Source organism: Pseudophryne corroboree, chromosome 1 (genome assembly GCF_028390025.1).
Source record: "Pseudophryne corroboree isolate aPseCor3 chromosome 1, aPseCor3.hap2, whole genome shotgun sequence".
In the NCBI taxonomy this organism is placed as follows: Eukaryota; Metazoa; Chordata; class Amphibia; order Anura; family Myobatrachidae; genus Pseudophryne; species Pseudophryne corroboree.
The window spans coordinates 357,598,972-357,623,544 of NC_086444.1; the positions used below are offsets into that span (position 1 = coordinate 357,598,972).

At 48.2% G+C, this 24,573-nt stretch overlaps 1 protein-coding gene across 2 annotated transcripts in view; it reads right to left on the reverse strand.

Annotated features, from left to right (window-relative positions):
• Positions 1–24,573, reverse strand: part of PPM1F (protein phosphatase, Mg2+/Mn2+ dependent 1F) — a 62,319-nt gene that overhangs the window by 23,114 nt on the left and 14,632 nt on the right. Inside the window, exon 2 of one of the 2 annotated variants that reach the window (XM_063964782.1) lies at positions 21,256–21,392. In XM_063964782.1, the coding sequence (XP_063820852.1) occupies positions 21,256–21,392 (137 nt within the window). Of the gene's footprint in view, positions 1–21,251; positions 21,393–24,573 lie in introns of those variants that run through there. The other variant, XM_063964783.1, reaches the window with a different exon arrangement.

Consider the following 24,573-nt stretch of genomic DNA (forward strand, 5'->3'; position numbering starts at 1 on the left):
GGATGGTGTGTGCAATACTGACTGGCAGATTTATTAAGCCTGGTGAAGTGATAAAGTAGAAGGTGATAACACACCAGCCAGTCAGCTCCTGTCATTTTTCAAACCCAGCCTTAAACATGGAAGTTAGGAGCTGATTGGCTGGTGCGTTATCACCTTCTACTTTATCACTTCACCAGCCTTAATAAATCTGCCCCTGTATGAGAAAACATGCTGGTGGATTAAAACCTCAGATCGCAAACACTTGTAGTGGTAAAAAAAATTTTGTTTAAAGATGGACTAATAACCTGTTATGGTGAATGGATTTGGCTGGCCTCTTTTGCATATTTATAGTGATATTCATGACCCGAATGGTGCAATGCAATTACAGGCGGTGTACTGCACACATATTTGCCATATAAAGTAGCTGCAACATCACAAGTTCTCCCGTGCACGTTTATACGATGTGAAGAAATATACTCGCAATGTTGCTGGATACATTCTGGAACACATTTCGCAGACATTGCACGTAACCGACTGGCAGGGTAAGCCTTGTGAGCTACGATAATATACAGTTATAAATATTTTAGCTATAATGTTGCTATATTCCATGCAGTACAGGTGATAATGATTTTATTAATTGGTTTTGGTATATTGCATTTTCACTATTGTCTAATAATTTCTTCACAATGCTCATTAAAGATCCTTTAGAGGGATTAATGTAGGTTGCAGAAAATTATTCATTACTCTGTCCTGTTCCTGACAATATGAAGGATGTGCAACAAGTTTCCAAATGTGCAGTGCATAGGTGGCGTCAGGGCCGGTGCTAGGGTGTTCGGCGCCCCCCTGCAAACTATAAATTTGCGCCCTCCCATATTCCTTTGTCGCGCGCCGGGAAAAGGGGTGTGGTCTCACAAGGGGCATAGCCACACAACAGTACCCCCATTCAAAATTACGCCACAATGTGGCACAATCTTATTCATCTTATACGTAATGCCCCACCCGTAGTAGTAGCGTCCTTATATGTAATGCACCCCAGTAGTAGCATCCCTATGCATAATGCGCCCCCAGTAGTAGTAGCGTCCTTATACATAGTGCACCTCCAGTAGTAGCGTCCTTATACATAATGCCCCCCCAGTAGTAGTAGCATGCTTATACATAATGCCCCCCAGTAGTAGTAGCATCCTTGTGCATAACGCCCCCCCAGAAGTAGTAGCATCCTTATGCATAATGCCCCCCCAGTAGTAGTAGCATCCTTATGCATAATGCCCCCCCAGTAGTAGTAGCGTCCTTATACATAATGCCCCCCCAGTAGTAGTAGCATGCTTATACATAATGCCCCCCAGTAGTAGTAGCATCCTTATACATAATCCCCCCCGGTAGTAGTAGCATCCTTATGCATAATGCCCCCCCAGTAGTAGTAGCATCCTTATGCATAATGCCCCCCCAGTAGTAGTAGCATCCTTATGCATAATGCCCCCCCAGTAGTAGCATCCTTATGCATAATGCCCCCCCAGTAGTAGTAGCATCCTTATGCATAATGCCCCCCCAGTAGTAGTAGCATCCTTATACATAATGCCCCCCAGTAGTAGTAGTAGCATCCTTATGCATAATGCCCCCCCAGTAGTAGTAGCATCCTTATGCATAATGCCCCCCAGAAGTAGTAGCATCCTTATACATAATGCCCCCCCAGTAGGAGTAGCATCCTTATGCATAATGCCCCCCCAGTAATAGTAGCATCCTTATACATAATGCCCCCCCAGTAGTAGTAGAATCCTTATGCGTAATGCCCCCCCAGTAATAGTAGCGTCCTTATACATAATGAACCCCCCAGTAGTAGTAGCATTCTTATACATAATGCCCCCCTAGTAGTAGTAGCGTCCTTATACGTAGTGCACCCCCAGTAGTAGAAGCGTCCTTACACGTAATTCCCCCTAGTAGTAGTAGCGTCCTTATACGTAATGCCTCCTCCAGTTGTAGTAGCGTCCTTATACATAGTGCACCCCCAGTAGTAGAAGCGTCCTTATACGTAATGCGCCCCCAGTAGTAGTAGTACCGTCCTTATACAGAATGCCCCCCCCCCAGTAGTAGTAGCATCCTTATACATAATGCCCCCCCAGTATCAGTAGCGTCCTTATACATAATGAACCCCCCAGTAGTAGTAGCATCCTTATACATAATGCCCCCCCAGTAGTAGTAGCGTCCTTATACGTAGTGCACCCCCAGTAGAAGCGTCCTTATACGTAATTCCCTCTAGTAGTAGTAGCGTCCTTATACGTAATGCCCCCTCCACTTGTAGTAGCGTCCTTATACGTAGTGCACCCCCAGTAGTGGAAGCATCCTTATACGTAATGCGCCCCCAGTAGTAGTAGTACTGTCCCTATACATAATGCCCCCCCCCCCCAGTAGTAGCATCCTTATACGTAATTCCCTCCCCCAGTAGTAGTATTGTTATACGTAATGCCCCCCCCCAGTAATAGTAGCGTCCTATACATAATGCCCCCAAGTAGTAGTATCGTCCTTATATGTAATGACCCCCCAGTAGTAGCGTCGTTACACGCAATGGCCCCCCCATTAGTAGCGTTGTTACACGTAATGCCCCCCTGTAGTAGTAGCGTCCTTAAAGCACACATAAACGCACACAGACATACCACACACAGACACAATTCACACACACATTTCCCTCTCACACTTCACTTACCTAAGCCAGTCTCCCTACACTACAGCAGCCTGGTCCGTGTAGCTCCGTTCCCTTCTGTCCCGTTTATCCCCGCCCCCTTCTGTCCCGTACACAGCGCTGTCCTGTCACACAGGTGAGGGGAGGAGGATTTTCATGTTGCAGGCGCCGCTACCAGTGTCTGTCATACAGTGACAGGCACAGCAGCAGCAGCATGGGGGACAGGACGGCGCAGCAGGGAAGGAATGCAGAGCAGGGGGAGTGCCTCTCCGTCCCAGCGCCTCCCTGCACTGCAACCCTTCGCTGAGCGGGTAGCGCTGGGCCTGGGTGGCGTAGACACAATCTGTGTGGTTGTGAACTGTAAGATCTGACTAAAGTTTTTGTGAGATGCCTAGGCACAGAATCGTATATAAGCAGCACTGCACACAGAAGTGAGCATGTTGACTTCTTTCATGAACTCGTTATGGAGCTCAACAGAGGCCGCTGGAGAGCCATGATCGTCTATGACTACAAGCGTGAACTGCGACAGCAGTAGAGTTGACAGACGTAGAGCTGCTTCTGGGGATGAAGCTCCATCCCAAACCACTGTGTTTGAGTGGTTTGCAGAATGTCAGCAAGAGAGACGGTCCCTGGAAGACTAGGTGTGACCTGTGTCCGCCTTAATAGAGGACAACGCTGCTCCTGTGCTTGCCATAGTTAAGGTGGACGCCAGGGTGACCATTAGAGAAGGGGATAGGCATCTTATCGTGATCCATCAGCTTGATACTCCACAAAGCTTGGCCTGAGCAAGGTTTCTGCATGCTGGCTTTCCAATCAGCTGACTCAAGAGCAGAAGGAGGCTCAAGTGACTTGGGAGGTAATTCAGACTGGATCGCTGCCTATTGGTGGGGCGTGATCTGGACAATGCAGGCGTGTCCGGACCACTGCGGGGGCAGGCCGTGGAGGCTGCGTGACGTCACATGCAGCCGCTGTAACCCGGAACGCGGCTGGTAGCCGCCTGCCAGCACACAGGAGCTGCGCTGGCAGGGAGCTACTCACCTGGTGCAAAAGCATCACCGCACTGCGATGCTTTTGTACCCTTGCGGGGGAGGGAAGGTTGCCAGACATGCGGGGCGGACAATCCCTGTGCTGGGCATCCCCCTGCATGTCTGAGAAACTGGTTGTAGATGTGCTAAACGTAGCACATCTACAATCAGATCTGAATTAGGGCCTTGGTGCTGCAACATGCTGGCCAGGTTTGATGGTGGTCACTGGGAGATCATCAGTGGCGATGAGTTTCCAATTAGCTTAAGTAGTCAGTAACGCGGCTTCCGAAGCGTTGTCTTCTCCTCCAGTATCGTTATACGAACTGCAGCGTGAGTGTAATGTATGTGTGTAGGAGTTTGTATATGTGACCCCCAGAGGCAGCACCTGGGAGAACTACATCTCCCAGCAGCAACCTCTCTTCCAAATAGCCTCCTCCACAGTGCAAAGATGGAGGGGAGACCACCTACTGGCGAGTATATTTATTTCTTCATTTGCAGCAAGGTTTTCAGCATTTTTCTTTTTCACTGGACACCACAAGTTTTGGGAAAGTGCATACCTGCGGTAATCCAAGATTGGGAGCAGTGTCCGCAAGTTTATTTTGTGGGCTAAACCTTGCGCTTAATTGAAACCCCCAAACCGCCCCCCCCCCCCCCAATGAAATGAGTGCATGCAACTTTGCATAAATTCCTCTGCCGAATACTTGTGCATCCAGAAACTTATTACACGCCCCTTGTATTTACCAAATTTTGGAAAATAAACCAGTTGCTTTGTAAAGAGGCAATACTAGTAAATGAAAAAGCTCACGCAGAAAACAAAGTAAAGCCCTCTACACACTGGACAATATAGTGAGAAATATGGACTATATCATTTACATTTTGAGCGATTTATCGTTCAGTGTGGAGCCACCAACGACGAATGATGCGCGTCCCCGCGCTTGTTCATCGTTGGTCTCCTGTCGTTTGAACATGCAGATCGAATGGGGCCGGGTGACGTGGGGAGCAAAAGAAAAACTTTCACTCCCCTTGTCACCCGCAGGTCACCGAGTGTGTAGGGGGCTTTACGGTTTACCATCCATTGTCCAATGTAGGAAATTAAAACCTAAAACATGACTGGTTGGTATGTGATGTGTGTGATTTGCAGCCTACATGTACCATGAGACATAACGTTACACAGAATAAAAAACAAAACAAAATTTCATGTTTTCATATTGCCAACGAGTGAGAAGTGCTTTGGATATAATTTGTTTATTGACAATAAATTACTTTGAGTAAACAGAATAATAATACTTATAGTACTAAGTTGGAACCTTGACATTTTCGCTAGAAGTTAAGAGTAAATTTTAAAGGTGTCTGTAAGTGAACTACTTGATGCTTGCTTATTTAAAGAAAGATTAGCCGAGACAATAGCTCTCCACATTTATACTCACAGTGATCGCAAAAAAGCAATATAGCGCGTTTTTACGCACTATGGGCGGCAAAGGACTCATTTTTAAAAAATGTGCGGGTCCTGCAGGACGCGCTCGGCTCTGAGTCCCACCTCAACCAATCCCCATCGAGATGCCTTCCGGGACATCCCTCCTTCCTGCCCGCCAGTGTGCTGCTCCAATGATAACTTGAGCAGCATCTGGCTGACCCTGCCCTCAGAGTGGTGCGGCCGCGTACAGCCGGAGTTACCCGGGGAGTGCACAGAGGAGACCCGAGCGCAGAGAGCCAGAAACCTGTACTGGCGGAGAGGCCGCCCCAGCCCAGCACAAGTTACATTGGCAGTGGAGGATTTGGCCCCAGTTGAGGAGCTGCTTTTGCCTGAGGAGGGCCCCTGGACTCCCCAGCCCCGCCATCCGTGGACATGGAGCAATGTGTGACGGTGGAGCGGAAGCTGGAGAAGGCGCTGCAGAAGTTTGTTGGGTATCAGCAGCACTGTGAGTGGAGCATGGAGGAGCTGATCAAGTACAGGGGAGGCTGAGGAGGCAGATTCTGCAGGCAGCCGGTAAGGTCAGGGCCCAGGAGTAACGGGGAAGGGCAGCAGTATGACAGACTTGTGTGTGGGGGGGATTTACAGAGACAAATGGGTGGGAGAGGAGTTCTGTGAGGGCAATATGACAGATTGAGGGGTGCTGTCAGAGCTGTATTACAGGCCTGTGGGTAGGGGTCACCAGGTACAATACAGAGTTCTCCCCGGGCTGTATTTTTCTGGCAGTCAGCCCAGCAAAAATCCCCTGCTGCCTGTCACCGGCACTCACCCCGGGTTCAGTATGAATGACTGGCGGCCGGGATGCCAGGGCAGTCAGTATACAGACAGCGGCATTCCGACCAACAGTATGCAGACAGCGGGGCGAGCGCTAGAAAGTCCATTGCAGGCTCGCCACGATGCAGGCCGGGTGGCTTGCTACGCTTGCCACAGGTTATATTCTCCTTCTATGGGTGTCGTGTACACTCAGAGGGAGTATCACCTACTTCGCCGTAATTCCGGCGGCAGCATTTCATCGCTAGTCGGGATACTAGTGTCTGCTTTGTGACCACCGGGATCCCAACTAGCGGTATTTTAACGGCTTTCCCTCAACCCTCCTAGCACAGAGACGCGTCCGAAAGCTGCACCACACTGACGTCAGCACGACGTGTTTTTCAGACACGTCGAGTGTTTGTTACTGGGGGGCATTCTGTGTAGCTAGCAAGTGGGGGCAGTATCTGGGAGCTGTTAAAAAAAAAATATTTGCATCCACAAAGCAACTGGGCAGTATCTGTGAGCTCTTTAAAAACACAAGTGTCCACAGAGCAATCTGGGCACGGTTTAAAAAAATGTGCAAAGGCCCCCACCCGGCGGTTTCTTATGCCACCCGACTGGAGAAAATTCTGGAGAGAAAATTTAATATATAAATACACACACACATACATTATACATATATACATACATACATTATATACATTATATATATATATATATATATATATATATATATATATATATATATATACACACACATACATATATACGTGTGTGTGTGTGTGTGTGTGTGTGTGTGTGTGTGTGTGTGTGTGTGTGATTGTGTGTATATATATATACATACATATACACACACACACACACACACACACACACACATACACACACCCCTCCTTTTCCCCCAGCATTGTCCCAACTGCTGCCTGCCCTCACCTCCCAATAATATGTGATGGGACCCAGAAAAGTGGCCTAGGACCCCAATTTTATAAAGTATGGGGTCCCTTGGACCCAATTTATTTGCTGAGCGCGATCACTGCTCTCAAATTGTATTCAAGCCAATGTCAGTCTTCAGCCTATGTATACTGTATGTCTGATACCCGGTATTCACAGAAACTGTACAAAGATTACTAACTGATCATATACAGGCTGTTATTTTCAGTTTTAATTAAAATGTCCCCATTATGTCCAAAGTGTAACACGTACTGTAGGGACAGCGGTAGCAGTAACGGCTATCCCTGCGACTTACTTCCCTGGCATTTTGGTAGAGTCTTACACATTTGTGATAAGACTGCCCTGGGGCAATATGACACTGCACATGCGTACAGTGTCAGTGTCCCGAGCTGGATGGTGGCTGCAGGAAGGCGACTGGAAGATCCCTCTCCTGCAAAAACATGCCTACATATGCTAAAGTGGTTTACCAGTGTGTACTCCGAGGAACTGGTATTCCTCTTTGTATATCACTGTACAGTCCCCTCTCCCCTATACAATAATACCACATGTCAGTATGTGTTGGGAGCTGTACTATGCCCTCCTCATATAGTATGGTACAGTTCTTCTGAAATAATAATGCAACATATTAGTGTGTGCTGGGAGGTGGTGGTTAAAACTGGCTCACTTCACTACATCAATCCCTGCAAAGGGTCACTTGCCTGTCAGCCCTCAGTGTGCTGCTCAATGCACACACGCAGTGTGACCACCAGGATCTGGGAAGTAGGAAGGGGGTCTCGACTGTTACTGTATTTTGGGGAGGAAGGGTCACCAGAGAGCAAAGGTAGTAGTGAACTGTTCGTTCATAATTAAATTAAAAAGTTAGTTGATGGTTGATGCTGCCTCACATGCAGCTTATGTGCTGGTCACGTGCAGACTGCCCACAGTAATACTGCCGTGCACTACAGAGAGCAGTGTTGACGATTTCACCAGTCATTCTTGTCCTTGTTCTTCTTCCTAAAGGGTGGTCCTCCTGTGCACACTCAGACCACCCCATCTATCCCTTCAGGACAGGGAGCGAGGACCTCTCTGCAGCGTGTTTGGCTGGAGGAAGGAGGACGAACAATCAAGGGCCTCTCTACAGTGTGATTTGTTAAAAGGAAGGAGACAGGCAGTGGGGGCTTTACTCTGCAATGTCACTGGGCGCAGAGAGAAGGCAGGCTCCAGAGGCAGTCCAGGCCCTGTAGAAAGCACACTCTTGGCACCCATAGTAGCTACTCCCAACATCAGGAGTGCTTGACCCGTAACTACTGAGCCAGACAACAGTGTGCGTGCTCGAGAAGGGGATGTAGCCTCAGCAAAAGGGGGCATGGCTTCGTGGGAATGGAGACTGCAAGCTGCGCCACTCTGTCACTATGGGGGCATGCCCAGCCATGCAAGAGTGGCTGGTATGCCTTCAGTCCCGCTCTACTGCTTCTTGCATCTATTCTCACAAGTGACAATCGGAATCGCAACTCCCTCCCACTGCGGGACACTCCGGCCGGCAGTTGGTACAGTCACAGGAAAACAGGACTTTAAACGCGAAAATCGGGACAGTTGGGAGGTATGCATCTGTATTACCACCCCTTTAGAATGGAAGCTCTTACATGCAGTGTCCTCTTCACTCTTGTGCTTCTCCTTCCTTTACTATCATCTACTCTATATTCCCTTTAACGGCACCTAACCCTCGGTTTCTGCCTCCCTGATTCTTATCTGAGTGTTATGATCGCTGCTGCAGAAATGTTTATACACCATGTCCTTGCCCTGCATTGTTTTTTCTTCTTGTTTTGGTGTTCTTGTTGCTCATTATTTATGTACTTTGTAAGGCACTGCAGAACCATTGTGGCACCATTAAAAGAATAATAATAATAATAATAATAATAATAATAATAATACTACTAATATTATTAAATAGTACTGAAAAGCTTGCAAACAATGTATATCTGACATTTAAAAAGCTTAATGCTATGCCACCTCTCCCAGACAGAGGGAGCTCACCTACTACTAAATGTCAAATGAACAACATAACTCTAATGCATAACAGAGCTAAAAATAGTATTTTAATTACCTACCGGTAAATCCTTTTCTCATAGTCCGTAGAGGATACTAGGGTCCATTTAGTACCATGGGGTATAGACTGGTCCACTAGGAGCCTTGGGCACTAAGAATTTGATTGTGCGCGCTGACTCCTTTCTCTATGCCCCTCCTACCAGGCATTCTAGGAAACTGTGCCCGAGGAGACGGACATACCTTGAGAGTAGGATTTAAAGGACAGTGGTGAGATTCGAACCAGCACCAGCTGAACCAATAACAGTACTTAACAAGTGACAGTGCAGGAAAACACGAAGCACTGGGTGGGCGCCCAGTATCCTCTACGGACTACGAGAAAAGGATTTACCGGTAGCTATTTAAAAGCCTATTTTCTCTTACGTCCTATTGGATACTGGGGTCCATTTAGTACCATGGGGATGTATCAAAGCTCCCAAACCGGGTGGGAGAGTGCTGAGGTTCCTGCAGAACTGATTGGCCTCTGAGGACCTTCAGTTTGGTCAAAGTATCGAACTTGTAGAACTTGGCAAACATGTTCAAACCTGACCAAGTAGCTGCTCAGCAGAGCTGTAAAGCCGAGACACCACGGGCAGCTGCAGATTTTGAAACCGGCAAACCTGCCATAGAATAAGCATGCTGGATAGTGAGCCTGATCCAGCGAGCAATAGACTGCTTTGAAGCAGGACACCCAATTTTATTGGGATCATAGAGAACAAACAGCGAGTCTGATTTTTTGTGACGAGCTGTCCGCTTCACGTAGATCTTCAAACCCTCACAACATCCAAGGACTTTGAAGTAGCAGAGCTGTCGGTAACCACCTGAACCACAATAGGTTGGTTGATATGAAACGCAGACACCACCTTAGGAAGAAATTGCTGACGAGTCCCGAGTTCAGCTCCATCTTCACGAAAAATCAAATAGGGGCTTTTATTAGATAACGACCCCAGTTCCGACACACGCCTTGCTGAAGCTAAGGCCAACAGTGTGACTGTTTTCCACGTAAGAAACTTCACGTCAAACTCCTGTAAAGGCTCAAATTCTGATTGTAGAAACTGCACCACGACGTTGAGATCCCAAGGTGCCGTGGGAGGCATAAAGAGCGGTTGGATGTGCAGAACACCCTTCAAGAACGTCTGAAGCCAATTGTTTCTGGAAGAAAATGGACAAGGCCAAAATATGGCCTTTTATGGAGCCCAAGCATAGGCCCAAATCCACCCCTGCCTGCAGAAAAAGGAGAAAACGTCCCTTTTGAAATTCCACAGCAGGAAATTCCCTGTTTTCACACCGAGAGACATATTTTTTCCAAATACGGTGGTAATGTTTAAACGTTACCACCTTTCTGGCTTGGATCAAAGTTGGAATAACCCTGTCCGGGATCCCTTTCAGAGCTAGAATTTGATTGCTCAACTTCCATGCCATCAAACGTAGCCGTGGTAAGTCTTGATAGACGAACGGCCCTTGTTGCAGAAGATCCTCGAAGAGGTAGAGGCCCCAGGTCCTCTAAGAGCATCTCCAGTAGATCCGCGTACCAGGACCTTCTTGGCCAGTCCAGAGCAATGAGTATTGCTTGAATCTTCTCTCTTAATTCTTTTGAGAATTCTTGGGATCAATGGAAGTGGTGGCAACACGTACACCATCTGGTAAACCCATGGTGTCACCAGAGCGTCCGCCATAGCCTGTGGGTCTCTCGACCTGGAACAATACCGCTTGAGCTTCTTGTTGAGACGAGAGGCCATCATATTGATTTGAGGAACCCCCCACCGACATGTCAAGCACCCAAACACCTCCGGGTGAAAGCCCCGCTGTCCTGGGTGGAGGTCTGCTGAGGAAGTCTGCTTCCCAGTTGTCCACTCCCGGAATTAAGATTGACAACAACGCCACAGCGTGTCTTTCTGCCCAGAGGAGAATCCTTGTTACCTATGACATTGCTGCTCTGCTCTTGATTCCGCCCTGCCAGTTTATGTACGTTACTGCCGTCACATTATCCGACTGAACCTGAATGGCTTGATCTTGAAGAAGATGTGATGCCTGCAGAAGGGCGTTGTATATGGTCCTTAGTTCCAGAATGTTGATTGGAAGAATGGTTTCCTGACTTGACCATTTTCCTTGGAACTGTTCCCCTTGGGTGACTGCTCCCAAACCTGAGGCTTGCGTCAGGTTAGCAGAATCCAATTTTGAATCCCGAACCTTCGGCCCTCTGTCAGGTGAGAAGTCTGAAGCCACCACAGAAGAGAAATCCTGGTTCTTGGCGATAGACGTATCTTCTGGTGCATGTGGAGATGCATCCGGACCATTTGTCCAACAGATCCAGCTGGAAGGGCCTGGCGTGAAACCTTTCGTACTGCAGTGCCTCGTAAGCGGCTACCATCTTCCCCAGAAGGCGAATGCATAGATGCACAGATATCCGGGTTGGTTTCAGAACATCCCGCACCATCAACTGGATTACCAAAGCCATTTCCAATGGAAGGAATACTTTCTGTGCCTATGTATCTAGTATCATCCCCAGAAACTGAAGCCTCCGTGTTGGTTCCAGGTGAGATTTTGGTAGGTTCAGAACCCGTGATCCCAGAATAGACGAGGTGAGAGGGCAATGTTGTCCAACAACCTCTCCCTGGATGGTGCCTTTATCAGCAGATCGTCCAGGTACGGAATTATGTTCACTCCGTTTGCGGAGGAGAAACATAATCTCTGCCATTACCTTGGTAAACACCCTCGGTGCCGTGGAGAGGCCAAATGGCAGGGCCTGGAACTGGTAGCGACAGTCCTGTAATGCAAACCTTAGATAAGCCTGATTAGGCGGCCAGATTGGAATATGAAGGCACGCATCCTTAATATCCAGAGACACCAGGAATTCCCCCTCCTTCAGACCTGAGATTACCACTCTCATAGACTCCATCTTGAATTTGAACACCTGTAAGTACGGGTTCAGTGACTTGAGGTTTAAAATGGGTCTTACCGAACCGTACGGCTTCGGTACCACAAAAGGGTTGGACTAATAACCTTTGTTGCGCAGATGAGGTGGAACTGGAACAATGACCCGAGTCTGTACCAGTTTTTGAACTGCTTCCTGTAAAGTCATAATTGCTTCCTGAGAAGCTGGTAAGTCTGATCTGAAGAATCTGTGAGGTGGGAGTTCCTGAAACTCCAGCCTGTACCCCTGGGTGATAAGATCTTTGACCCAGGTATGAAATCTCTTAATCAGGCTCCCACCTGCCTGTCTTCCAGGGAGTGCGGTCCACCGTCATGCTGAAGGCTTTGAGGAAACAGAACCAGTGAACCTGCAGTTGCTGGTTTTCTGGGTTTACCTCTATTGCCTCCGGAGGCTGTAGAAGAACCTCTGGTTTTATTTTTAAATTTGGCTGTCCAAAAGGACTGCAAAGTTGGAGCAGAGTAGGTCTTCCTAAAAGGGGGGCTGCAGAAGGAAGATATGTTGACTTACCCGCCGTAGCCTTGGATATCCACGTATCCAGTTCATCTCCAAATAGGGCCTCACCTGTGAATGGTAGGCTTTCTACGCCCTTCTTGGAATTCGCATCCGCAGTCCACTGGCGTAGCCATAAGCCCCTGCGTGCTGACACTGTTATGGCAGTGGTACATGCGTTGAGCAAGCCTATTTCTTTTATGGCCTCCACCATAACATTTGCAGAGTCCTGTATATGTTGTAGGAGTAAAACTACCTCCCCCCCGGATAAGGAATCTAATCCCTCAGCTAGGTTACCTGACCATTTTACAATGGCCCTAGTGATCCATGCACAAGGAACAGTGGGGTCTTTGGGCCACCCCAGCAGCTGTATATACAGATTTGAGTGTGGTCTCAATTTTGCGGTCAGCCGAGTCCTTTAAGAAGGCTGCCCCGGGGACAGGTTAGATTATCTTATGTGATAACCTAGATACCGATGCATCAACAATCGGTGGATTTTCCCATTTCTTCCTATCATCCTGAGGAAAAGGGAAGGTTGTGAGTACCCTTTTAGGGATCTGAAACTTCTTATCAGGATTAACCCAAGGCTCTTCAAATAGGGAATTCAACTCTTTTGATGCAGGCAAAGTAGCAGAGGATTTCTTTTTTACATTAAAATCAGGATTTTGGTACTTACCGATAAATCCCTTTCTCCGATTCCACAGGGGCCACTGGAGCGCAGTTACAATGGGGAAATAGTAGGCAGTAAGTGGGAGCTGGCACTTTAAAACTCTAACACTGTGGCTAGCTCCTCCCCTACTATGTTCCCCCTCCAAGCCAGTCTACGTAAAACTGTGCCCGAGGAGAGCTGGAATAAACAAACGTTAAAGTAAAGGAGGTTAACGCCGCCATGTAAACCAGGATAACACGAAACACAGCTGGAAACCTAACCAAACAAAAGGTTAATCTGAACCAAACAAGCAGACACATAGTGATCTGCAAACAGTTAAACAAAAAAGGAGGAAACAGCGCTGGGTGGGCGTCCAGTGGCACCTGTGGAATCGGAGAAAGGGATTTATCGGTAAGTACCAAAATCCTGATTTCTCCTTCATCCACTAGGGGCCACTGGAGCGCAGTTACAATGGGGATGTCCCAGAGCTCCCAAAACGGGTGGGAGAGCGATGAGAGTCCTGTAAAACCGCTCGGCCAAACTGCGATGCAGAGGCCGCAAAAGTGTCAAACCTGTAAAATTTGACAAACGTATGTCGGCCCGACCAAGTAGCCGCCCGACAAAGTAGTCATGGAGACCCCGTGGAGAGCGCGCAGCATGCTTCGAAAGTGAAGACGGAGATTTCCGATAAGCTGCCAATTAACCCTGTCTGATGGTCAGCCGACTCCATCGGGACAAAGTCTGCTTAGAAAACAGGTCAACCACGGCGGGCAGCATCGTATAGAACACATAAAGAGTCCGACTTCAGAATGTCCAACGACCTATCCACATAGATCTTGAGCGCCCTGACAACGTCCAACGATCTCGAATCCGGAGAGTCCACCGAGAGGTCCGGAACCACAAGAGGCTGATGGATATGAAAATCAGACACCACCTTAGGTAGAAAAGACATGCGAGTACGGAGCTCGGCCCTATCAGCATGAAACACCAGGTAAGGAGGTCGACAAGAAAGAGAGCCCCAAGTTCCGACACCCGTCTGGCCGCAGCCAGAGCCAGGAGAAGGACCACCTTCCAGGTGAGATATTTCATCTCCACCGATTCCAGAGGCTCAAACAACGAAGACTGCAGAAAAAAAAAAAAAAAAAAAAAAAGAAGGAGGACCAGATTGAGGTCCCATGGTGCTGTTGGAGGGCGAAAAGAAGGCTGTATCCGTAGAAACACCCTGAAAGAAAGTCTGAGCTTCCGGCAGCAAGACTGACTTTTTCTGGAAGAAAACCAAAAGAGCAGAGACCTGTACCTTTAGTGAACCCAGTCTTAAGCCTGCCGAGAAACCCGCCTGCAAAAAACTGAGAAGGCGGGCCAAGCGAAAAACTGAAGGAGAAACTGTCGACGTTCACCCCAGGCTACCTAAGTCTTCCAAATGCGGTAGTAGTGAGACGATGTGACTGACTTTCTAGCCTGAAGCATAGCAGGTATAACCGTACGAGGAAACCCCTTCCTTTTCAAGATGGCCTTTTTAACAGCCACGCCGTCAAACGTAGCCTGCGTAAGTCTGGATAAAGAAAAGGACCCTGTTGTAGTAGACTGTCCCGTAGTGGCAGGGGCCAAGGCTCGGCTACTGACAACAGGTGTAGGTTTGAGTACCAAGCCCTGCGTGGCCAATCTGGAGCCACCAGGAGGACCAGAACGTTGGCTCTCTTGATGCGTTGCAGAACCCGAGGCAACAACGGGAAAGGAGGAAAGAGGTAAACGAACTGGAAATTCCAAGGAGCCGTGAGGGCATCCATGGCCACCGCCGCCGGGTCCCTCTTTCGAGAGTAATACAGAGGCAGCTGATGGTTTAGGCGGGACGCCATGAGGTCAATCTGTGGTTTTCCCCACCGGAGGACCAGCTGACAAAACACCTGGGGATGGAGTGACCACTCTCCCGGGTGCATGTCCTGTCGGCTGAGGTAATCGGTTTCCCAATTGTCCACTCCGGGGATGAATATCGCCGAGAAGGACAGAGCATACTCCTCCGCTCAGAGAAGGATGTTGGTGACCTCTCTCATCGCCGCACAGCTGCAAGTGCCGCCCTGATGGTTGATGTACGCTACCATCGCGGCGTTGTCGGACTGAACTCTGACCGCTCGACCACGCAGCAGGTGATGTGCCTAAAGTAGGGCGTTGTATACCGCCCGTAGTTCGAGAATGTTTATGGGGAGAGAGAATTTGTGAATCGACCAGCGCCCCTGAAACCGATGTTCGAGGGTCACTATCCCCCAGTCTCGCAGACTTGCATCCGTGGTGAGGAGAGTTCAATCCCAACGCCGAACCGCCTTCCTTCCAACAGATGCGCCGACTGGAGCCACCAGAGAAGCGACGATCGTGCCTTTGGAGATAGCGTCACCCGCTGATGAAGGAATAGATGAGATCCTGATCACTGATGTAGAAGACGCAGCTGGAACGGTCGAGAGCGGAAGCGACTGTACGGGAGAGCTTCGAACACCGCTACCATCTTTCCCAGAGGGCGAATGCACAGATACACTAACACCCAACGGTGTCAAAGTACCGACCTTAACAGCGTCTGCAGAGACAGGATCTTGTCCTGAGGAATGAAAGCCTTCTGACGGGCCGTGACGAGAATCATCCCCAAAAACAGCAACCGTTATGAGGGGCATAAGTGAGACTTCGGGAAGTTCAGGATCCACCCATGCCGAATCAGAAGCTTCTGTGTTATCCGGATATTCTGTAGTAACAGATCGTCCAGATAGGGAACAATCGTCACACCCTGCTTCCGAAATAGGGCCATCGTGACCGCCATGACCTTTGTGAACACTCTGGGAGCACACGAGAGACCGAACGGAAGGGTCTGGAACTGGAAATGAGCATCCTGTATCGCGATCCGGAGAAAAGCCTGATGAGGAGGCTAAAGGGGAACATGTAAGTATGCATCCTTGATGTCCAAGGACGCCAGAAACTCATTCTGCTCCAACCCCGCAATAACAGACTTGAGGGACTCCATCCTGATCTTGAATACCCTCAAATACGGATTGAGATCCTTCAAGTTCAGGATTGGCCTGACCGAACCGTCCGGCTTCAGTACGAGAAACAGGCTTGAGTAATAGCCCCGTTTCTGATGATGAGAGGGAACAGGGATCAGTACCTTTGTGGAAAGAAACTTCTGGACCGCTGCCTGCAAGGCAACTCCTCTGTTGCCCTGAAGTCCCACAGACGAGCTCCCACCCTGCGGTCTCCCAGGTGGGAGGGAAGCCAGTCATGAGGTAGTAGCGGTGGAGGAATTAACCTCTGACTGGGTTAAGGCTGTGGAACCTCTGCCTCAACCCCTATGGCCACGGGAGGCGGAAACTCCTCCCCTGCTGGAACGGGCACGAAAAGATCGAAAGGAGAGACTCCTATATGGCCTGCGAGGGGCTGGAGCAGCAGAAGGAAGATAAGTCGACTTACCTCCAGTGGGCTGAGAAATCCAGGCATCCAGATCCTTACCGTACAGGACCTCTCCCGTAAAGGGCAACGCTTCTGCTGCCCTTTAGGACTCCGTAACCGCCTGCCGCTGCCAGAGAGCTCTGCGGGCCGAAATTGCTAAAGCGGAAATCCTAGCTCCGAGAATACAGATGTCTTTGGAAGCCTCGCAAAGTTAAAGGGCTGATTCACGGATGTGTGCCGCCAACTGTATCAGTTGATCCACCGTCAAATCATCCTGAATTTTAGAGGACAATTGCTCCGCCCAAGCTTCCATCGCCTTGTTGACCCAACAACCTACCTGTGCCGGGCGATGTAATACCCCCGCCGCCGAGTAAATAGTCGTCAAGGTGGATTCCAACTTCCTATCCGACACTTCCCTCAGCGAAGTCGCTCCAGAAACCGGCAGAGGAGACACCGAAGGATCCACAATCGGAGAGGTCTCATAACGCTCCCTGCTATCTGCGGGAAAAGGATGGGAAGACAAAATTTTCCTTGATACCTGAAACTTCGCGTCTGGATGTTTCCAGGCTGCTGTTATGAGCGCATCTAGCTCCTCCGAAACTGGAAAGGTCACCGGCAAGCATTGATTGGTGCCAAACCTTGAAGGGCGTAAGGCGTCCTGCTCCGTCTCCTCCACCTGTAATACTGAGCGAATAGCAGTAATAAGAGCCTCTATACCCTGAGCTACTGGTTCAGAGTCCTCATACACCTGATCATCAGTATCCTGTATAACTATATCCTGTATATCTACCACCGCCTCATCTAATAGAGGCATAACATCGTCAGATTCGTGTAACAGAGGCTAGCAATCTCTTTGTAGAAGCCTGTGGAGGGGAACTAAAGGACGGGGCTTGGGAAGGGATTACAGCCCTAGAGAGCCCTTCCACTGATTTCGCCAGGGAAACAGCCCATCACATAAAAGGGAATAATTAGACTGTCCCTGGGTGAATTTTACAGAACACTTGTGGCATTGTAACATTTTCTGTGCTGCCTTGGAGCTCATGGCAGCACCTGTCACCCTCCCCCATACACACACTAAAGTAAACCTCCCCATTTGGGAATCAAACCCCAGTCTCATGACAGACAGGGATATTTACCACTGTGCTAACAAAAAGATTAGCTTAGCAATAGGCAGAAGGGGAGGGAGGGAGCGGGGAGAAGCGTAGCCACAGCAGCTATATGTATCCTGCACGTTACTGTGCAGAGGTAGTACACTATATACAAACTATGCCACTCTAGTTTGCCCCCTGCCCCACTGAAAAAGCTCACTGTGTCCTCTGATTGTCCCCTTCTCCGCGCTGCAGCATTGTAACCTGGCTGCCAGCACGCTGATCCCTGCAGTACAGAGCGGGATTAAGCTCCGCCCCCCCTGTAATGGCGCCAGATTTAAAACTGCAGAGCGCTTCTGAACATCCCCGCACCAACTCTGTGAGCCGTGCTAAGCGGGGATCCCGCTGTAAAGAAACTGAGCGCGGGGAGCTGATGTGAGCCGCCGGAGACCAGAGCTGGGTCAGAGTGTGTTCTGCACCCAGGTCTCCGACGGCTGTGATATGCAGCATTAGCCCACTAGGCTACAGGGATCACTTCTCCTGGCTCAGCATTAGAGATCAAACTAAAGTTTTCTACTCACCGCTGCTGCTGCTGTTGCTTGATGGAGTGGCCCCGACACGCGCCGCACGCAGCGGCGTCCGGCCACATATACTTACTGCTGCCATGCTGCCGGAATCTTATGCCGACGGAGCAGCCCCGACACGCGCCGCACGCAGTGGTGTCCGGCCAGCTCCGGAGAACCAGTGTCTCCTTCACCTGGGGCCCATCCCGAGCCGCACGCAGCTGCGATGGGACCCCGCCGGCAGCTCCCGCGGTGCAGACTGGCAGTGGCAAGGCTGCCAGTCTGTGAGTGTAAGAAAGAAAAAGAAAAATTCTTCAGAGAAGTCCCAAGAGTGAACCAGTCACTTGGGCACAAAACAAAGACTGGCTTGTAGGGGGAACATAGTAGGGGAGGAGCTAGCCACAGTGTTAGAGTTTTAAAGTGCCAGCTCCCAGTTACTGCCTACTATTTCCTCATCCTCCTCTGTCACCTCATCAGCAATGTGCAGGACGTCTCTAATAGCTTCTATCAGGGCCTGTATTCCTCGCGACAGAGTCCACCTTATCCTCATCCGCGTCTGATACGTCATCACTGTCAGCCTGCAGGATCTGGTCCAGTGTACGCTTATGCAGACAAATGGTAGGGGTCTGAGATGCCCGTATGGGAACTGAATTGCTATTCATCAGGTCATCCACAGACTGCCTTAAGTACTGCGTCTCTCTTTCATTATGGGATAATTTATTCGAAATATTTGAGAACATCCTTTTAAGGGAATCCAACCATGCTGGTTCGGACCCACTAGCCTCAGAATGTGTACTTTCCTGAGTACACTGTAGTGATCCCCCCCCCCCGAGGAAGAAAGACACTCTGCCGTGCATGAAACACACTCCTTGCCCGACATTGTAAATGTGAAGCACACACACAGGAAAGGTTAAAACACAGTTAACCCACACAGAGCCCTTCCAGGGAGACACAGTATATATGAGCCAGCCAAGCATCGCTGGGTCGCAGACTAAGTACCCTGATAGGGGCTTAGTACTCTAATAAGGCCCCCCCCCCCCCTTACTATGACCCCCTGGTACCACTGAGGTAAGCTGGAGTCCTTCTGGAGAAGCTGTGCTTCCCTGCCAGTCTGTCTGTGTAGAACTGCAGAGGGAAAATGGCGCTGGTGAGCCGCTCATAGTGAAACCCCGCCCCCTTAATGGCGCGCAGTCTTCCCGGTTTCATTTTAAACTGGCTGAGGTGTTTTAGATGCCTAAACAGTGGGACATAGCCACCGTAAGCATATTTGCCAGTGTGGGTACTGTATAGAATGACTCAGCTCGCCCCTCATAACGGTGCAGCCTGTGCTGATCTGAGCCTGGAGACGCAGCCTGCTCCTCAGCGTTGCGCTCCGTACCCTCATGCCACCATAATAGCCGGCGACCTGCTAACCGGGACACTCACCACTCTTCTTTCTTCTGGCTCTGTTAGGGGTGGTGGCGTGCTGCGGGAATGCACGCTCGCCATGGTGGGGCTTGCAAATGGTTTCCCCAGGAGCTCAATGTCCTGTCAGCGGGTAACGGGACCATTAACCCTATAGGAGGTTGGGCCGTTCCGTTCCGTCCCCCTAAGGCCCACGAAGCAGGCAGACTGGTGCCAACCAGACCTGCCCAAAAATAACAAATAGAAAAATTAATGCAGAAAACTCTTCAGGAGTTTCCCTAAGCGTGACCTGCTCTTCCGGGCACATTTTCTAAACCGAGTCTGGTAGGAGGGGCATAGAGGGAGTAGCCAGCGCACACTATCAAATTCTTAAAGTGTCCAGGGCTCCTAGTGGACCCGTCTATACCCCATAGTACTAAATGGACCCCAGTACCCTTTAGGACGCAAGAGAAAAAACAATTGTAATCTTCAAATATACATACAAACAGACTTTAGGATATATGTGATGTTAAAAGTTTGTGTGACATGAAAATCACTCATCCTGCAGAGGGCTACACCGCACTTTTTCAAACGTTACTGATTACATATGCATATAAAGGAATGTGTATACCAACAGACAGCTTCTTTTGTCTGTGATTCATTTCAGATATCTAAAGTACATTCAGTGGAGGAGATTCAATTGTTCTCCCCGACACCTGCCACTAGTGGGCGCCCGATGGAGAAATTCAATTGTTGCACTGTTCATGGCATGGGTTGGGGGCACTCACCTCCTGAGGTGGCTGGCAAAGATGTGCAAAAACTCAAGAGATTTGGGTGCCCTAAACAGTGGTTTTTTATTATTATTATAATCATCATCATCATCCTTTATTTATATTGCACCTCATGGGATCCACAGCAGTTTAACTGCTATATGCGTCAAAACCCGGTCTAATTGGGTGCGACAATTGTGATAATTAATCGGCACCTTGAAAAATTGAATTGCTCCGTAAATCGCTCATTAAATAGCGCTGTGTAGAAAAAGAACAAAGGAATCATCTACAGTAAATGGACAGTTCCTGAAAACAGTGAGCAATGATCCCTGCAAAAAATAAGTTGATATGGAAACGACAATGCTCCATGTACATGCCACGTTGTAGATCAGTGGTTTAAACAGACTAGCATATGTTTATTTAATGTTTCCTATTTTGAGAAGAGTTTTAGCTTTATCCACTGGGGGAGATTTATCACAGCTTGGAGAGAGAAAGTGGAGAGATAAAGTATTAACCAATCAGCTCCTGTCATTTTTCAAACACAGCCTATAAAATGACAAAGCTCTCCAAGCTTTGATAAATGTAGCCCACAGTCAACTAACTAACAGATTATTAGACCACAGGTGGAAACAAAGCATCTATGTGTAAGCAGGCTGTATTTTAGGGATCAGTACAATATCCCGGCGGTCAGGAGACCGACGCCGGGAGCCTGACAGCCAGGATGCCAGCGGAGAACGCAGCGTGTCCGCTCACCACGCTTCGGGCCCAGTGGGCACAAATCAACAGGGGTAACCAGCCGGCGGTCAGGACTCTGAACGCCGGTATAGCAGCTGGTGTCGGGATTCTGGCGTCGGTATCTTGACCGCCGGGATCCCGACAGGCGGCCAATTGACTGCCTCCCATATTTTAAGATCCCTGTATTCTAGTGCAAAGGGAACCATAAGTCTCCCCGGTCACAATTAAGTCTTGTGAAAATTGAATAAAAATTAATTATGTGTGTACCCATTGATTGGTCATTTCTATTCTGCAAAACATACTCACGATCTGTATTCCCTGGATCATCTTGCGTTCCCTCAACAAGGTCCTGATCCCTTTCCACAAAAGAGGCCAAGCCACTCTGCAGTGTCTGGTGGACGGCAGCCCTGACTAGAGAAGCAGCCAGCCAAGCTGGACCACCCCTGTGTAAACAGAGAGAAGTAATGATAAGTCCATAAACATCCAAAGCAAGCAGAATACTAACAAGTCTCAAACAGTTTATACATATGTATTTAGAAATTCACTTCCAGTGGCTGCAGTAATGGATAGACATAACAATGGATTAAGTTATGTCTATGTTCAGTCAACGACACTTGAAGTATGGGAAAGACTATGGGAGACCAACAAAAAATACCAAGGGTAGGGACAGGGGGTAGAGAGAGAGGAGAATAAAAGATGTAATGGGTCCTACACACTGGCAGATAATACTGAAAGATATGAACGATCTCGTGCATTAACAAGATACCGTTCATATCTTTCAGTGTGGAGGCACCAGCGATGCGATGCGCGGCCCCGCGATCGTTCATCGCTGGTTCCCCGGCGCTTGTGCATGCAGGCCAATATGGACGAGATCGTACATATTTGCCTGCACTGCTATGGAGCCGGGTGACGGGGGGAGTGAAGAAACTTCACACCCCCTGTCATTGCCCCCATGCCGCCGGGTCGCCTGTCGGCCGTATACAGCAGCGGCTCTATCAGTGTGTAGGACCCATAAGGGAGACAGTAGGAATGCTAACATTTGGATTGGATTGTATTTATAGTTGTGTACGTATGTACTGTTTATAACATAAGCAGGGTTAAAATACTGAACCAAGTCTTCATGTAGCTCTGTACACATACATTAACAGATATACTTTTTTTTTTTTACTAAACATACCTTATGTATATACCGTATTATTAGTAAGTCTAAAATCTAATGAAATCTAACTTTTATTGTTTGAATTTTCTCTAACACTGCAATGATTAATATGAGGCAGGGAAATTAATTACTAAAAACGTTTATTACTGCCACTTCTCCATGCTACAAACCATACAAGTTTTTCCTAGAATTAGCCTACTGGCCAGAAATACATATAATTATGCACTTCTGATGACCAAACACTCCCTGTAAGTTTCATGCCAGGAAATGCTGCTAGAGAAAGGAAGTACAAGAGGAAATGTCACAGGAGGAAGTCGGCTGAGAGCAGACAGCAATTGTGATTAAGGGGAAGCTCGCCAATAACAATAAACTGAGAGATAGTAACCATAGTATCTAATGGAGGGAAGATCAGAGAAAATCACAAAGAATTCATACAGTTGTATACGGGAAAAAGTAAACATTGTGCAAGTTTGGGACACCCATATGATGCATGCAGTTTGTACTATTATTCTGCTAAACTGTAATAAATAGGATGTAAAAACAGACTGATATTATTAAATGCAATGTTGAAATATTTGTTTTGCAGCACTAAAATGCTTTGACATCAGTCAGCAGTTCTGGCCTGTGGCTAAATGTAAATTTTGTAAAATAGTGTTATACAATATATGTGTTATGATGTGGAAAGAATAATGAAGGTGATCACTGATATACTGTAACAGCCTATCTGATCTCAAATTATAAACTACAAAAGCTAAAGAAGTTATAGTGGCAAACCTTATAAGAAAACTAATATTTATATAACAGCAAAAATCAGTAAATACTGTAACAGTCTCCAAAGTGCCAAACATCCAAACAGGAGGCTTTAAGCAACTGAATAGAGCTTGATAAATAAAGATCATCAGTAGATACACTATCAGTGGGAAAATATTTTTAAATCACCCCCCCCCCCCCCCCCATTAATGTTAGGGGGAAAAATAAAAATGGGCACTTTAAGACTTTGAAGGGGTGTGAACTGGCTCCTCCCTCTATGCCCCTCCTCCAGACTCCAGTTTTAGGAACTGTGCCCAGGGAGACGGACATTTCGAGGAAAAGGATTTATTGTTAAACTAAGGTGAGATACATACCAGCTCACACCACAAACACGCCTAACATGGCATTTAACAGAACTCCAGTCAACGGCATGAACCATGTCAGCAACAGGCTGACTATAACAGAAACACAACCTGTGTGTAAACATAACTAATAACTGCAGATAGAGTCCGCACTGGGACGGGCGCCCAGCATCCTCTACGGACTAAGAGAAAAGGATTTACCGGTAGGTATTAAAATCCTATTTTCTCATACGTCCTAGAGGATGCTGGGGACACTTCTAGAGCTTTGGTATAAACCCAATGGTTCTTGAACGGGCGGGAGAGTGTGGATGACTCTGCAGCACCGATTGACCAAACATGTGGTCCTCATCAGCCAGGGTATCAAACTTGTAAAAATTTGCAAAAGTGTTTGAACCCGACCAAGTAGCTGAGACCCCCCGGGCAGCCGCCCAAGATGAGCCCACCTTCCTGGTAGAGTGGGCCTTCACTGATTTCGTAACGGCAATCCAGCCGTAGAATGAGCATGCTGATTCGTATTACAGATCCAGCGCGCAATAGTCTGCTTGGAAACAGGCGTCCCAATCTTGTTGGCAGCGTACAGGACAAACAGAGTTTCCGTTTTCCTAAGTTGAGCCGTTCTGGTGATATAAATCTTTAAGGCCCTGACAACATCAAGAGATTTTGACTCCGCGAAGGCGTCAGTAGCCACCGGTACCACAATAGGCTGGTTCATGTGGAACGATGAAACCACCTTCGGCAGAAATTGTTGACGAGTCCTCAACTCCGCTCTATCTTAATGGAAGATTAAATAAGGACTCTTGTGAGACAAAGCCGCTAACTCAGACACCCGCCTTGCGGATGCTAAGGCCAACTGCTTGACCACTTTCCAAGTGAGAAATTTCAACTCTACCTTCTGTAAAGGTTCAAACCAATGTGACTGAAGGACATGCAACACCACGTTAAGAACACATGGTGACACTGGGGGCACAAAGGGAGGTTGGATGTGCAAAACTCCTTTCACGAAAGTCTGAACTTCTGGAAGGGAGGCCAATTGTTTTTGAAAGAAAACCGATGAGGCCGAAATTTGTACTTTAATCGAGCCTAACTTTAGGCCCGCATCCACACCTGCTTGCAGGAAATGGAGAAAGCGCCCTAGCTGAAATTCTTCCGTAGGAGCCTTCTTGGATTCGCACCAAGCCACATATTTTCTCCAAATACGGTGATAATGTTTAGACGTTACTCCTTTTCTAGCCTGTAGAAGTGTGGGAATAACTTCACTGGGAATACCCTTTCGGGCTAGGATCCGGCGTTCAACCAAGCCGCCAAACATAGCCGCGGTAAGTCGTGATATACGCACGGCCCCTGCTGTAACAC